This window comes from Pelophylax lessonae (assembly GCF_965119305.1).
Source record: "Pelophylax lessonae genome assembly, chromosome: 4".
Classification (NCBI taxonomy): domain Eukaryota; kingdom Metazoa; phylum Chordata; class Amphibia; order Anura; family Ranidae; genus Pelophylax; species Pelophylax lessonae.
This window is the reverse complement of record NC_138771.1, coordinates 612924812-612941086: the sequence shown is the minus strand read 5'-3', so window position 1 is coordinate 612941086 and position 16275 is coordinate 612924812. Positions and strand designations below refer to the sequence as shown.

Here is a 16275-nt window from a genome sequence, read left to right as displayed (position 1 = left end):
TAGTCTGGGTCTGTAGGTGTGAGATACATACACCTTTTGATATCATATTTTCTATTCGGCCATTCAATCTACACCCTTGGGTAAAAATAATGAAATTGCGGCATAGTCTGTATCGGTACGTGTGAGATATACCTTTCCAATTTTTGGGGCGCATCTTACACCGCCGAGGATTGCAGGGTGTTTCAGTTTGCCTCCTGCCTGTTCCGAACTCCTCCTACTCCTCATCCTGCCTTTGGGGTACAAAAAATAGTAATCAGGGCCTAGTCTGGGTCTTTACGTGTGAGATAGATAAACCTTTTGATATCATATTTTCTATTCTGCTATTCAATCTACACCCTTGGGATAAAAATAATTAAATTGTTGCATAGTCTGTATCGGTATTTGTGAGATACACCTTTCCAATTTTTGGGGTGCATCTTACACCGCCGAGGATTGCAGGGTGTTTCAGTTTGCCTCCTGCCTGTTCCGAACTCCTCCTGCTCCTCATCCTGCCTTTGGGGTACAAAAAATAGTAATCGGGCCTAGTCTGGGTCTGTACGTGTGAGATAGATACACCTTTTGATATCATATTTTCTATTCCGCTATTCAATCTACACCCTTGGGGTAAAAATAATTAAATTGCGGCATAGTCTGTATCAGTATGTGTGAGATACACCTTTCCAATTTTTGGGGTGCATCTTACACCGCCGAGGATTGCAGGGTGTTTCAGTTTGCCTCCTGCCTGTTCCGAACTCCTCCTACTCCTCATCCTGCCTTTAGGGTACAAAAAATAGTAATCAGGGAATAGTCTGGGTCTGTACGTGTGAGATAGATACACCTTTTGATATCATATTTTCTATTCCGCTATCCGAACTCCTCCTACTCCTCATCCTCATCCTGCCTTTAGGGTACAAAAAATTGTAATCGGGGCCTAGTCTGTGTTTGTACGTGTAAGATACACGGTTTTATACATTTTTTTCTATTCCGCTATTCAATCTACACCCTTTGGGGTAAAAAGATTTCAATTGCGGCATAGTCTGTATCGGTATGTGTGAGATACACCTTTCCAATTTTTGGGGTGCATCTTACACCGCCGAGGATTGCAGGGTGTTTCAGTTTACCTCCTGCCTGTTCCGAACACCTCCTACCACCTTTACAATTTTTGGGGCGCATCTTCCCCCGCCGAGGATTGCAGGGTGCTTCAGTTTGCCTCCTGTTCCAAACTCCTCAAACTCCTCATCCTGCCTTTAGGGTACAAAAAATTGTAATCGGGGCCTAGTCTGTGTTTGTACGTGTGAGATACACCGTTTTATAACATTTTTCCTATTCCGCTATTCAATATACACCCTTTTGGAGTGTAAAAAATTAAATTACGGCATAGTCTGCATCGGTACGTGTGAGATACACCTTTTAAATTTGTTTGGCGCATCTCCTTCCACCGCCAAGGATTGCAGGGCGCTTCAGTTTGCCTCCTGTTCCTCATCCTCCCTTTAGAGTACAAAAAATTGTAATCGGGGCCTAGTCTGTTTGTACGTGTGAGATATACCGTTTTATATCCTTTTTTCTATTCCGCTATTCAATATACACCCTTTTGGGGTGAAAAAAAATAAATTTGCGGCATACTTTGCATATTTGACTGTGAGATACACCGTTGTATTTCTATACTGTTTTTCTATTCCGCTATTTATTAAACACCCTTTTGGGGTAAAAAAAATTAAATTGCGGCATAGTTTGCATATTTGACTGTGAGATACACCCTTGCGATACTGTTGTTGTTTTGTTCCGCTATTCAATAAACACCTTTCTAGGGCAAGATCATAAATTACAGAAATATGAGGAGACTGTCAAATAGGGGCCGTGGCCTAGGTCGTGGTGCTGCTGGTAGAGCTCCTGTTGCAAGGAGAGGACGTGGTCGATCTGTGCCAGCTACACGCACAAGTGAAACACCTTCCTCAAGTGTGAGTAGGCGACAGAACCTGCAGCAGTATTTGGTAGGGCATCATGCGCCTCCAGAAGTGATGAGGCCAGAAGAAGTACAGGCGATAGTAGATTGGGTTGCTGACAGTGCCTCCAGTTCCTTCACATTGTCTCCCACCCAGTCTACTGCAGAAAGGTCAGAGTTGGCACCTGCAGCCGATGTCCAATCATCTTTCACCTCACCCCCTTGCAAATCAGGCAGCAGTCTCTTCTTCTTTTTGATGACTCTGTCAGCAGGGTTTCCCAGGGCCATCCACCTAGCCCTGCCCCAGAAGTGAAAGAGATTGAGTGCAGCGATGCCCAACCACTTATTTCTCAAGATGAGTACATGGAAGGACCATCGCAGCACGTCTCCGATGATGACAAAACGCATTTGCCAACTGCTGCGGCACTCAGAATTGTGGAGACCGACAAGGAGGGCAGGGGTGAAGACTGGGTGGAAGATGATGTGGAGGACGATGAGGTCCTCGACCCCACATGGAATGAAGGTCATGCAGGTGACCTGAGTAGTTTGGAGGAAGAGGCGGTGGTCGCACAGAGCCACCAGCACAGCAGAAGAGGGAGGAGGGTGCAGAAGCGGAGCGGCTGTGCCCTAGACACTACGCCTGCTACTGCCCAACGCAGCAAGGGACCGAGTGCACCAAAGCCAGCTCAAAGGAGTTCTCTAGTGTGGAAGTTCTTCAGAAAATGTGCTGATGACAGGACACGAGTGGTTTGCACCCTGTGCAATCAGAGCCTGATGTGAGGCATAAACCTTCTCAACTTGAGCACAACCTGCATGATCAGGCATCTAAGTGCAAAGCACGAGCTGCAGTGGAGTAGACACCTTCAAAACCAAGAAAGGTCTCTGGCTCCTCCTGCTTCCTCTTCTGCTGCAGCCTCGGCCTCTTCATCCACCTCTGTAGTGATACCGGCACCTGCCATCCCGCAAACAGACGATCTGTCAGCAACACCACCAACTGGGTCACCAACCATCTCCACAATGTCCTGTGGAAGCATTCTGCTTTCCATCTCCCAAACACTTGAGAGGAAGAGAAAGTACCCCCGTACCCACCCGCGATCCCTGGCCCTGAATGCCAGCATTTCAAAATTCTTGGCCTCTGAAATGCTGTCATTCCATCTGGTGGAGACGCACAGTTTTAAAAGCCTTATGTCGGTGGCTGTCCCACAGTACGTCGTGCCCAGCTGCCACTACTTTTCCAGGCAAGCCATCCCTTCCCTGCACAACCAAGTGGGGGAAAAAATCAGGTGTGCACTGCGCAACACCATCTGTGCCAAGGTCCACCTAACTACCGATACGTGGACCAGTAAGCACGGTCAGGGGCGTTATATCTCCCTAACGGCACACTGGGGAAATGCAGTGGTGGATGGGCCTGAGGCGGATAGCAATTTGGCGCATGTCCTTCCACCACCGAGGATTGCAGGGCGCTTCAGTTTGCCTCCTGTTCCTTACTCCTCCTACTCCGCTTCCTCATCCTCTACCGCCTCCTTATCTGGTCAGCGTAACACTTTCACCACCATCTTCAGCACAGCCAGGGGTAAACGACAGCAGGCAGTTTTAAAACTTGCCTGTTTGGGGGAAAAACCACACACCGCGCAGGAGTTGTGGAGGAGCATGGAACAGCAGACAAATGAGTGCTTGCTGCCAGTGAGCCTCAAGCCCAGCCTGGTGGTGTGCGATAACGGGCAAAATCTCATAGCAGCTCTGGGCCTAGCCGGTTTGACGCACATCCCTTGCTTGGCGCATGTGCTGAATTTGGTGGTGCAGAGGTTCCTTAAAAATTACCCCGATATGTCAGAGCTGTTGCAGAAAGTGCGTGCCGTCTGTGCACACTTTCGGCGTTCTCACCCTGCTGCTGCTCGCCTGTCAGCGCTGCAGCGTAACTTCGGCCTTCCCGCTCACCGCCTCATATGTGACATGCCCACAAGGTGGAACTCCACCTTGCACATGCTGGAAAGACTGTGCGAGCAGCAGCAGGCCATAGTGGCGTTTCAGCTGTAGCATGCACGCGTGAGTCGCTCTGCGGAACAGCACCACTTCACCACCAATAACTTGGCCTCCATGCGAGACCTGTGTGCTTTGTTGTGCTGTTTTGAGTACTCCACCAACATGGCCAGTGCCGATGACGCCGTTGTCAGCTTAACTATCCCACTTCTATGCCTCCTTCAAAAAACGATTCGGGCGATGATGGAAGAGGATGTGGCACAGGATGAGGAGGAGGATGAAGAGGTAACATTTCAAAGGCTTTCAGGGCAGTCATTCGCAAGTGGCTCAGAGGGTGGGTTTCTGCACCCACAAACGCCAGGGACACAATTGTCCAGCAGGGGCACAGTTCTGGAGGATGAGGAGGATGAGGAGGAGGAGATGGAACCATGTTCACAGCAGGGTGGCACCCAGGCCAGCTCATGGCCATCACTGGTGCGTGGCTGGGGGGATACAGAGGACACAGACGATACACCTCCCACAGAGGACAGCCTTTTGTTGCCTCTGGGCAGCCTGGCACACATGAGCGATTACATGCTGCAGTGTCTCCACAACGACCGCCGAGTTGCCCACATTCTAACTTGTGCTGATTACTGGGTGGCCACGCTGCTGGATCCCCGTTACAAGGACAACGTACCGTCCTTAATTCACTCACTGGAGCGCGATCGCAAGATGCACGAGTACAAGCGCACGCTGGTAGACGCGATACTGCTGTCATTCCCACCTGACAGCAGGGCCACAGTGGAAGCACAAGGCCAAGGCAGAGGAGGAGGAGGAAGAGGTCGCCAACGCAACCAGGGCACCGCCAGCACCTCAGAAGCCAGGGTTAGCATGGCCGAAATGTGGAAAAGCTTTGTCAGCATGCCACAACAAACAGCAGCACCAGCAGCTCATATGGAAAGTCTTAGCAGGAGGCAGCATTTCACCAACATGGTGGAGCAGTATGTGTGCACATGCCTACATGTACTGAATGACGGGTCTGCCCCCTTCAACTTCTTGGTCTCCAAGTTGGGCACATGGCCTGAGCTTGCCCTTTACGCCTTGGAGGTTCTGGCATGCCCTGCAGCCAGTGTATTATCTGAACGTGTATTTAGCACGGCTGGGGGCGTTATCACAGACAAGCGCAGCCGCCTGTCCAGAGACAACGTGGACAAGCTCACGTTCATTAAAATGAACCAGGCATAGATCCCACAGGACTTTTCCGTACCTTGTGCAGAATAGAGATGGATACCGACCTTACCCAGCCATTGTACTATTTTTGGTCTTTCTCACTCTTTTAGGGTGTACCCTCATTTAAAATGACTGAAAAAAAGCAGTGTTGGCTACCTCGTCCTCCTCCACTGCCGCTTCCACCTACACCACCACATCCACCACCACCTCAACCTCCCTCCTACTCCATATGGGCCTCGTCCTTCACAGATGAAGAAAATTGTTTTATTTTTTGTTGTTTTTTTAAGTTATTTCCCTATCCACATTTGTTTGCAGAGCACTTGCCATGCTCGTAACTACATTTTGCTGCAATTTGCATCACTCTAGCCCTTTCCATTGGTGTTTTAGAGCCATTTAAGTGCCTGAAAGTTCGGGTCCCCATTGACTTCAATGGGGTTCGGTGTCCGGGTAAAGTTCGTAAAAAGTCCGGGACACGGACCCAAACTTTTTTTCCAAGTTCGGCCGAACCCGCCAAACACGGACAACCAGGTGTCCGCTCAACTCTAGTCATCATCAATGTCACCTTCCCCACCACTAACATTTGAGATCTCTGAGTAGGCAGCTACAGCGAGGACCAACCTCCTTGGGCTGATCTGGGTACTGTCGTCAGACTGCTGAGTGGCGACTGTTGCTACCTCCTCTTCCTGATCCGATGCCAAGAATGGCTGTGCATCACAAATGTCTTGTGATGGATCGGAAAATAATTCCAGTGACTCAAACGGAGGGTTTATGGTGGTGGTGGTGTTGGTGTCTTTGGGGGTGCACACAGCAGAGAGTGAAGAGGGTGCAGATAGAGAGGATGAGGAGGGTGCAGAAAACGAAGGCTGAGTGAGTCACTCAACCAAGTCTGGTGCGTCCTTTGACGTAATCGAACGCACCTTCTGAAACTTCACACTTTGGCTCCGGCCTACTGCTCCTGCCCTACCCCTACCACCCCTGCGTAAGCGCCTGCCTCTTCCTCTGCCTGTCATTTTTTAAATTACCCTGTGACAAAAGTCTCTAGAGAAGCGCAGTATATGTGGAAGAAGGTATATAACACCCCGATTCAATCTGTGGTATTGGGGAGCCACTGGTCTATCACACCAGTTCTACAAAAAATTGGCCAGTAACTGTTGTCACTGTGTGTAGCAGAGTTAACGCAGCAAAAGAGGCAAAATTTTTGCAGGACACAAATACACTTATAAAAGTATACTGTTAGATAACACCCTGCTTCAATCTGTGTTATTGGGGGCCACTGGTTTATAACACCAGTTATACAAAAAATTGGCCAGTAAGTTTGGCACTGTGTGTAGCAGAGTTAACGCAGCAAAAGAGACAATATTTTTGCTGGACACAAATACACTTATAAAAGTATACTGTTAGATAACACCCCTATCACACAAGTTCTACAAAAAATTGGCCAGTAACTGTTGTCACTGTGTGTAGCACAGTTAACGCAGCAGAAGAGGCAACATTTTTGCAGTACCCAAATACACTGTTCTAAAAATATATTGTTAGATAACACCCCTCTTCAATCTGTCGTTTAGGAGGGCCACTGGTCTATCACACCAGTTATAATACTTTTTTAAAAGTGCTTTTGTCACTCTTTGTAGTTGTAGTATCGCTGCAGAAACGCTCACCACACCAGTCACAATGCTGCACAGTGCATAATACAAATCCACTATAATATGCTTTCTATATTAGAAAGTTTATTATAAGTGTATTACACCCCAATATAGTGCACTGCACACCAAAGAATAGTACACCTATACCAAATACCAGGCCTTGAAAGGACTTTTGTGGTTCTATAACAGAGCGATCTGTGTCACTGACAATCTGTCCCTGCTGCACACAGCAAACCTTTCCCTACACTGACAAAAGAGACAATATAGATGTAGTACACCTATACCAAATACCAGTCCTTAAAAGGACTTTTGTGGACCTATAACAGAGCCATCTGTGCCGCTGACAATCTGTCCCTGCTGCACACAGCAAACCTCTCCCTACACTGACAAAAAGCAGAATGTAAAATGGCAGCCAGGCCAGGTCTATTTATAAGGTAGGGGGTATGTCCATGTGCTGAAATGTATCAATTGGCTGTCCTGTTCCACCTGATGGCTGTCTCATGGGTCAAAGTTCTCCTCAATGTAAACTAATATGGCCGCCCCGAACAGCGCCATATGTTCGCAATATCAGCAGACTGCGAACGAGCAAAGTTCGCCACAAACCGCAAGGCCATCTCTAGCACTGAAAGCTGAAAATTGGTCTGCGCAGGAAGGGGGTTGTAACTGCTCTGTATGGAAGTGGTTAACCTTTGGTTTTTTCAAAAAATAAAAAAATTTTCATGTAGTTCTGTTTTGTCTCAGGTCTATTGTACACCTGAGAATGTTTAAAACAAAATTGGGTTTCTATTTTTGATGATGTTTTAAATACATTTTGTATCACTAAAATGATTACATTTATTGTTTATCCGTATTAAATATATTTATAGATTTGTAGATTGTATATTTTATGTTGTATTTCCTAGCTCCACAGAATTGCCTGAAGAAGCTATGGAGCGAAACGCGTAGCGATTCTCTGGTCATGTTTCCACCACAAGTGAACCCTGCATAACATACTAACTGCCAAGTCTGACCTTTTCTATGGTCTGAATTCTACAAACTAAATGTCACATTTTGTTATGCACAGGGGTTCCCTTGATGTAGGAGCATATTGTCATAAGACTGTTTTCTGTTCTTGTATAATGGTTTTGTTTATCATGAAACTTATGAACTTTTTGTAGTAAATAAGCTTATATATATATATATATATATATATATATATTAGTGCAGGGTTCGACAAACCCCGGTCGCCAGGTCGCCATGGCGACCAGAAACCGCGTCCTGGCTCCTGATTTGCGGCCAGCCCACTCTCTGCAACTCCTGACTGACTGCCCGGACACGCAGCTCAGAGTGTCAGGCAGCCGATGCTTCGCTCTCCCCCCTCCCTGGTCTCCGTGTTTTCCCTGGAGCCGTGCAGTAATCTGAAGTCCGGCTGTGTGTAACATGAGAGGGGAGGGGGCGGGCCTCCTCTCCTCTGCCAGAGCACGGTCCGGAATGGCTGCTCTCTGAGCTCTCTTCTGCTGCCCGTAGCGTCCTTATCAGGCTGGTCTTCCTCCCCCCAGGGACCACAGCGGGAGTTCAGACCTTGGAGAAGAGTGAGGAGGAGGAGGGGGACCCGGCAGCCTGTGTGCCCTTTACCTGACCTAGCAGGCAGACTGTCACAGTAACTACTATGAGGGAGGGGGGGAGAGTTCTGGTGGAGGATAGAGCACGGGGGCTGCCTGTGTGTGTGTTCATGTTTCCATGCTGTGACACACTGAGCCGCTGTTCTAATAGTGCAAAGTTGTTTAAGGTGTGCTGTGAGGTGGAGGAGGGGAGATGAGGCTGGCATGCTTTAAAATGATCTTTTTATGTCCTCTGATAAAGCCCTGTGTATTATCAACAATCACCACAGGGGGACACACAGGCAGGAAGTAGCTGCAAAGAGGCAACAGAAGATCAGCAGCGCTGGAATACTTCTTTCATCCTTTTCTGTGTTTGTTTTATTTAAAATGTCACAAAGGCTTTATTTAGATGTGCAGTTGGGTGCTGTAAAGACATGTTTTTGCCACCCACCAACAGCCACCCTTAAAGTGGAGTTCCACCCTGGATTTTTTTTTTTTTTTTTATAATACCCCCGGGACAGTCAGGGCTAGTGCATTCCACAATGGCTAGCCTCTGATCTGTCCCGGGTTGCACTTACCTGTTAGGACAAATACTTACCTTGCAAACGTCTTGTCCAGCGCTGCCATCTCAGATGTGGGCAGCTTGAAGCCAGCGAGATCCTCTTCTGCGTCCTCTTCCGCCTTCTTTGGTCCCACGATGCTCTGCGCCGGCCCCGACGTCACTTCCGGGTCGCGCGCGTCATCCCTCTACAGCTTCTGGGCATGCCCAGAAGCTGTTTAGAAGGGGATGACGCGCGCGACCCGGAACTGACGTCGGGGCCGGTGCAGGCGCAATGATTCCTGGGAGCTATGACGTTCAGCTCCCAGGAATCATTGCAGAGCCAGGAAGTGACGACGGGCCGAGGAAGGAGGAAGAAGGAAGTAAGGTAAGTATTTTTTCTTCGCTACGAGGTAAGTAAAAAAAAAAAAAATATGCGATTATCCATTTCTTTTTCAGGTGACCCGGAGCGAGAAGATGGAGGTAAGTATAAAAATAGGGTGGAACTCCACTTTAAGCTACAATAGGCAGCAGATGAGGGTATTTTACATGCCGCAGTCATGATGCATTAGCATAAAAAGGAGTTTCCCCTATAACAGGTTTTTAATGTCATTCTTTCTGGCCAGCCCATAACCTTGACGTAATGCGTTACATTGGAGTTATTGACTGACCACTCTGCTGTAAGTGAGTTAGGGGGCGCAAATTACTTGCCCTGACAACCCACGCTACCAAAAAAAAAACTGGCTCCTAAATTTTTTAGCTGGCTCCTAGATTCATAGCAAATTTGTCGAGCCCTGATATTAGTGTACATTCCTTTTGAGATCAGTCTAAACAGATGCCTATAAAGTCCTATCATTATTAAGGGGACGAAGATTCCGTCTTTCTTCTCCCTTCAACCTTCCAGTATATGTTTTTGGCATGTGGCATCAACAATTTGAGATTATGTCTCTAATTCTTTTTTTGATGTGATTGGGTACTCTTTGAAGCTTTATCTTATATACTAAATTCTGGAGCAAATGCACTTGCAAAGTCAATTTGGCTTAAGTAAATCTTAGTCATAACCTGCAATATATTACATTTTTATTTTTGGGATTACGTATACTTTACCACATGTCATTAGTGGAAAACAGTTACTTTCAGTGCTCCTTTAACTGCTTGCAGATTGCCCACAGTAATATTACTGTGGCAGTGCGGCTCCCCTGCATAGTACTATGTGACTGGAGTGCATTTGTTTAGACACAGCAGAAGTAGGGCCAGAGGAAGAGTGGCTCCGATTGCGGCTGCCCTTCTGTGATCATCTGGGAAATGGTGAGAAGACCTGCCTGCTTATGTAAACAAAGCAGGCGGGTCTTCTCAGTGACAGACAGGAAGATATCAGCAGATTCAGCATAGCTGAAACTGTGATCTCTGTGCCTGTCACAGAACCCCCCCCCCCCCCCCACACACACACACACTTCAGTAAGCATTAGGCATACATTTAACCCCTTGATCACCCACAGTATTAACCCCTTCCCTGCCAGTGTCATTAATACAGTAACAGTGTATATTTTTCGCACTGATTACTGTAGTAATGTCACTGGTACCCCCAAAAGTGTCAAAAATGTCAGTTAGGGGGCCGATCTGTCCGCCGCAATGTCGCAGTCCCACAAAAAAACGCTGATCGCCGCCATTACTAGTAAATTACCAAAAATATGTAGCAGAAAACAAATTGGCCTAAAATGTTAAAAAAATTTGATTTTGTAATTTTATTTTGGGAATGTCATATAGCAGAATTTGAAAAATATTGTTTTTTTTTTGTTTTGTTTTTTTAAATTGTTGCTCTTTTTTTGTTTATAGTGCAAAAAATTAAAATCACAGAGGTGATCAAATACCACCAAAAGAAAGCTCTATTTGAGGGAAAAAAAGGACGTCAATTTCATTTGTGTACAGCGTTGCACCATTGTCCCTTAAGGTAACGCAGTGCCGAATCGCAAAATAGGGCCTAGTCAGAAAGGGGTCAAATCCTTCCGGGGCTAAAGTGGTTAAACTTAAACAATAAATGTTCCACCTGCAGAATTGGCACCTACAAAGTTCTGTATTATCATTTGTGTTATTTAGACAGTTGAATCAAGATATTTTATATGAATGATTACTTTGTTTAAGGAAATATGTAAAGAAAAATATGGAGGACCCCATTGTACTTTTTGAGTCACTGACCTGGAACAAGCATGCAGATGAGAAAGTCACAGGGACATCAGATCTTTGTTCAGATCAGAACCTCAAAGTACTAAAGCCAACGAGTCAGCATGATATACAGGCAACTAGAACATTGAAAAGCTGTGGCTTTCCCATATTTTCTCAGTTCACATTACAGTTTCCAAAACTGTATTCTGTACAAAAAGTCAAAGAGTTTTAAAATAAGCCGTCCCTAAACTTTGTAGCTAAATTGTTTTTTAAATGCCACAGCAGAAGCACCAAATTCCCAGCTACTCTCCCCCTATGTTCTATTGCAGCAGGAACTTGACATCCCGCCAGACCTGTAACATAACACACAGCAAGTGCTGTAAGCTGTTAGAAACTGACTGAAGCCTCCCTTCAGAGTCTTTGTTGCAATCTTTGAGAATGAATTACTTCACAGTACAAGCAGCTGGAGAGGTGAGTGAGGGATTTTATAAAGCTGGTTTACTGCTTGTTAGAGTATATATTAACTTGCTTTGTAAAACAACCCATTACGCTTAAAATAGAAATGAAAGGCAAAACATTTCTGCATATATAAAAAAAAAAGCATAAATACCCTTTTTCCCCTTTATTATAAGTGATCACATGACCTCTGTTCTCAGCTGCACAGGGAGCTCAGAGAGGTCTTTGAGGAGAAACAGCATCATACTGGTCTTCCCAGTGAATGGCCAGGCAGGGAGGGCTTGTCAGGCCAAGTTTGATCATTAGAGGAGAGCAGGCTCAGTTTTCAGCATAGCTAAAAAACCGACCATGATGTGCTCTCATGCATAGGGTGGTCAGTTTTTAAAAGGAAAGCAGAGGAACTGGCAGGAACACCAAGTATTTCACACAAAGGAAGCAATAAAAAGAGAACAGGATACTTTTTGACACAAATTCATGGTACAGCAGGCAAATATCAACAATATATAAATGTGGGCTTAACTAATTTTTTTTGTATAATTCTCCTCCCTAGCGGTATTCCCGAGTGTGGCTCGGGGTGGGATTTCACTGCCATAAGCGGTAACCCCGAGCAACACTCGGGGTACCACCAGGGAGCATCGCTGGATCCTTGTAGAGGGTTACTTACCTTGTCACTGGGATCCAGCGATGTGTCCCTTTGGCATACAGCTGCCGGATCTTCCACCCCATGCTTGTGAGCCCGGCTTCCGTCTCCTGCAACATGATGCTCGCAGGGGGGTGGAACCGGCTGCAAATTTGAAAAGTAAAAAACACAAACACACTGATTTCATTACAAAATAAAATAAATTGATATTAGTTTGCCCCCCCCCCCCCCAGTGCCCTTTCCTGCAGTTTTACTGTACTTTATATATATATATATATATATATATATATATATATGTGTGTGTGTGTATATATATATATATATATACTTTAACTTATTTATAGTCATTTATTATATTAAAAATTTTCATTTTGTATTTCAAACTTTATCATACCCGAGATGTTATAAAGAAGAACGCACAGTAAAAAAAAATCATATGTAAATAGTTGGTTTGGGCTGCTCGTCCTTAAGAATTACATGCAAAATAATTGTCCCGCTTTCAGCACCTAAAATCGCAAAGAATAATACCGCCAGGGAGGTTAAGGGGGTGTGGCAAGGGGTGTGTCCTATGCATACATACTTTTGCCAATAGGTGTCCCTCATTCCCATCTCAAAAAGTTGGAAGGTATGCTTTATAACCAGATAGAAAATAAGGAAAAATCTGCAACAGGGACACAGATATAAATAAAAATCTGAGAATGATTTTATCCATCCCTGTGACAATGTCAGCAGAATGGAAGGGGAGGGTTAATCTATTTAACAGTCCCAGATCTAATAGAACCCCATCCTCCAAAACTAAGAAAAAGTTTTTTCAGGCATCTTCTAGAACACCTGAAGCCTATAGTGCTCAGTTATGCAAATACTGTGAAGGACTCCTGTTCCTCACTACTGGTCGCTAAATGTGACTGGTGCCTCACTGACCAATAGTGAAACATGGGAGGATGGAGAGGGTAGTCCAAAGCTTTACAGCTGAAATTTACATTTTACAGAACCCATATGCAGTGGAACACCTAAAAAGCCATTTGGGGTTTAAATTTACTGTATGCAGAAATATAAATAAACACAAATTTTGGATTTTAAGCACTCAATACCATAACATTTTATTTACAGGATTACATTTTTAAAATGTGGCTGGTTATATTACCTTTATTTTCAGAAAGACTAACAGCAAGGACCTCCCAGGTGGTGATGGAATCTCTCAAGAACACATTGAGCACCTTGGTTGAAATTCTGAAGGAGGAAATTCAAGGAAAAAGCAAGTTAATTTCTGCACTCTCACATCTGCATTATGAATTTCTGACAAAGGAAAAGTGCTATAATGACAGTAATAATAATAATAATAATTTGAACCCAGTTTCATAATATTTAATTTATTTGAACTGCTTTATTATATTTTGGCTTCCTATTCCTCAAAATATAGGTGGAGAGAGAAAATATTTACTGACTGTTGGTAGTTTAGATGATTAAAGATAAAAAAAAAAAATCAGATTACACATAAAGTTACAAACAAATGTTTCCTTTCCCATTAAGAGGGTAAACGAAAGCTATGTTTTCATAGAGGTTGTCTAGTGGGGCAGGATTAGCAGATTTTAGAGAAGCATGCCAATTGCACCAAACCAAGTTCATATTATCCTTCTATAAGAGCAAATTGAAACAAAAACCTAAATGAGCGCACCAATTCACTACCAAATCTGGAAAAACTACAAATAATCTTGACGTAGTTCCACCACAAACAACACAAGAAGCAGGATTTTAATTTCTGTTGGTTTCCAACTGAGTAGATTTGCCCTCACTTTCTAACCTGGTGAAAACGTAAGAAATGAGGTCCCTACCTATCCAAAATGAAAAAAAAAAAAAAAGTGATAGAACTTGTCCCTTAATTCATATCACTCTGCCAATTGTTTATCCCTGGTAATGTTTAGCAGATCTATTTAGATAGGAAAGAAGAAAATCTAGGCATTACCCATCCTTATCCGGTCTTTCATTCATTGCCTCTATCTTCCATAACCAGGATTCAGGAAAATCACTTCTGGATATAATATCACTGCCTGGGATGTAGTCATCATCATCATCACCTGCAGAAGAGAATATAAAAGTTCAGGATGAACATGCAACAGTTCTAGGGGTTAACCCATCCACTTGCTTTGTATCTGATTAGATCATCTTCCTTTTCTGATCTCTATTGGTGCATATTGTAGAATGTCTATGTTTTCCTGTTTCCAATTTCCATGAGTTTTTCACTTGGAATGCTAGATTCTTCTAACAACATTCTCCTTGGTTCTCTGGCTTCTACTTAAATTGGACCTTGAGCGTTTTTTTTTGTATTTCTATACGTCTGTTGTGGGAACATTAGATTCCACTAGAGGAAGGACTGGTGTGATTGTTTTGTGTGAACTGCGAGAGCCTATGGCTGCAGTGGTCCCATGGACTTTCTCAAAGGTACCTTGCTACCTTGATACACATCAGGGAGACAGGGCTGTATTATAGCATCATACCAACTGTGTTTTTTTCTTTTGTTTTTTGTTTCCTTGGGAGTTCTGACAGGTAAACAGACAGAGCAGTGATTGAGCTTGCTTAAAACAAGGGGGGTCCTCCAAAGGAGTTGAGCTCCCATGTAAAAGGGGCACAGAGGTGGTTTCATAGTGGAGATGGATTGATTCACTGGCAGCAAGATTTTACATGAGAGCACATTTAAGTTGTGTGAAGCACAACAGATTTTTAATTGACTGGAGGACTTTCTGTACAGATATATGTGAATATTTAGATCTTTCAAATCGACTGGTCTATTATTTTCAGTTATGTGTTTCTATGGACTGCAGTTGATTTTCAGAAAGAGGTGGTTAAAGGTTTCCTTTAACCACTTGCCGACCGCCACATGGCTATTTAATGCGGCGTTCAGCCCCTCATAGGCAAAGCGACGTAGGACTACGTCGCTAGCCTGTGAGGGTCTAGGGAGCGAGCGCGAGCCGCCGGAGGCGCGCTCCCTCTCGGTCACGGACCCCCCCCCCCGCGTGTGCCTGGCGGACCCGATGTCCGCCGGGCACTCGCGATTGTCTGTTACACCGGGAGAAAGGCAGGCGGCTAATGTAAACAAAGCCGCCTGTCATTCTCCCCTGTGTAAGAATGGAGATCACACGGTTCTACTATGTAGGACCATTGATCTCTGTTCTTACACCAGTAGCCACATCCAATCACAGTTAGAAGCATGCCCCTAGGGACACACTTAACCCCTCCCTCTCAAAAAAAGTTAACCCCTTCACTGCCAGTGTCATTTTTACAGTAACAGTGCATATGTATAGCACTGATTACTGTAGTAATGTCACTGGTAACCCCAAAAGTGTCAAAAATGTCAGTCAAGGGTCCGATCTGTCCGCCGCAATGTCGCAGTCCCGCAAAAAAAAATCGCAGATCGCCTCCATTACTCAAAAAAAAAAAACAACAAAAATGACAAAAATCTTTCCCTTAGTTAGTAAACGCAATAACTTTTGCGCAAACCAATCAAAATACGCTTTTTGCAATCTTTTTTTACCAAACATATGTAGCATAAAACAAATTGGCCTAAATGTTAAAAAATTTTGATTTTTACATTTTTTGGGGGGGAATTTCATATAAAAAATGTGAAAAATATTGTTATTTTTGCAAAATTGGAAACATTTCTGTGTATGGGGGTACCATCTTTATTCTGCCATCCAATTTGCCTTCCCCTGCAACTCTAATTAGTTTCCCTTATTATTTTGGGGTCCTAATTAACACAGACTGCACAAGAATTAGGCCAGACCTTCATTGACAATTATCTCCCATGTTCTCATATATAATTCGCATTGCCACAGTGTGACATTACTTCTTACTTCTTCGCAAATCATCCATATCTTTCTGAAACTTGTCTTCTAATTTCTTCTTCTCAATGTAGGTGCAGCAATCCAGGAAGGCATCCACGCACATCTTGTCCTCTATAATGTAGGTGGCTCTGATCTCACAGCTGTGACCCATGGGGTTCTCCCTCATGCCATCTTTGCAGCATTGTCTTACTGGCTCTTCATACTTGGCGGCTAAAAAAGATAACAAATGTATGGTGAGAACCATTTTTAAAACTGTCTCCAGCCCCAAACATTACCCCCTCACCACCTTCTAGTTAATCCCCTCAC

General features: G+C 44.6%; 1 protein-coding gene across 1 annotated transcript in view; it reads right to left on the bottom strand.

Moving 5' to 3' along the window:
- LOC309553571 (A.superbus venom factor 1-like) overlaps positions 1-16275 on the bottom strand; it is a 476096-nt gene that overhangs the window by 242255 nt on the left and 217566 nt on the right. The window contains exons 17-19 of the mRNA XM_082254843.1: positions 15979-16179; positions 14094-14205; positions 13275-13360 (exon numbers count right to left, since the gene is read on the bottom strand). Coding sequence (XP_082110969.1) covers positions 13275-13360; positions 14094-14205; positions 15979-16179 — 399 coding nt within the window. The remainder of the gene's footprint in view (positions 1-13274; positions 13361-14093; positions 14206-15978; positions 16180-16275) is intronic.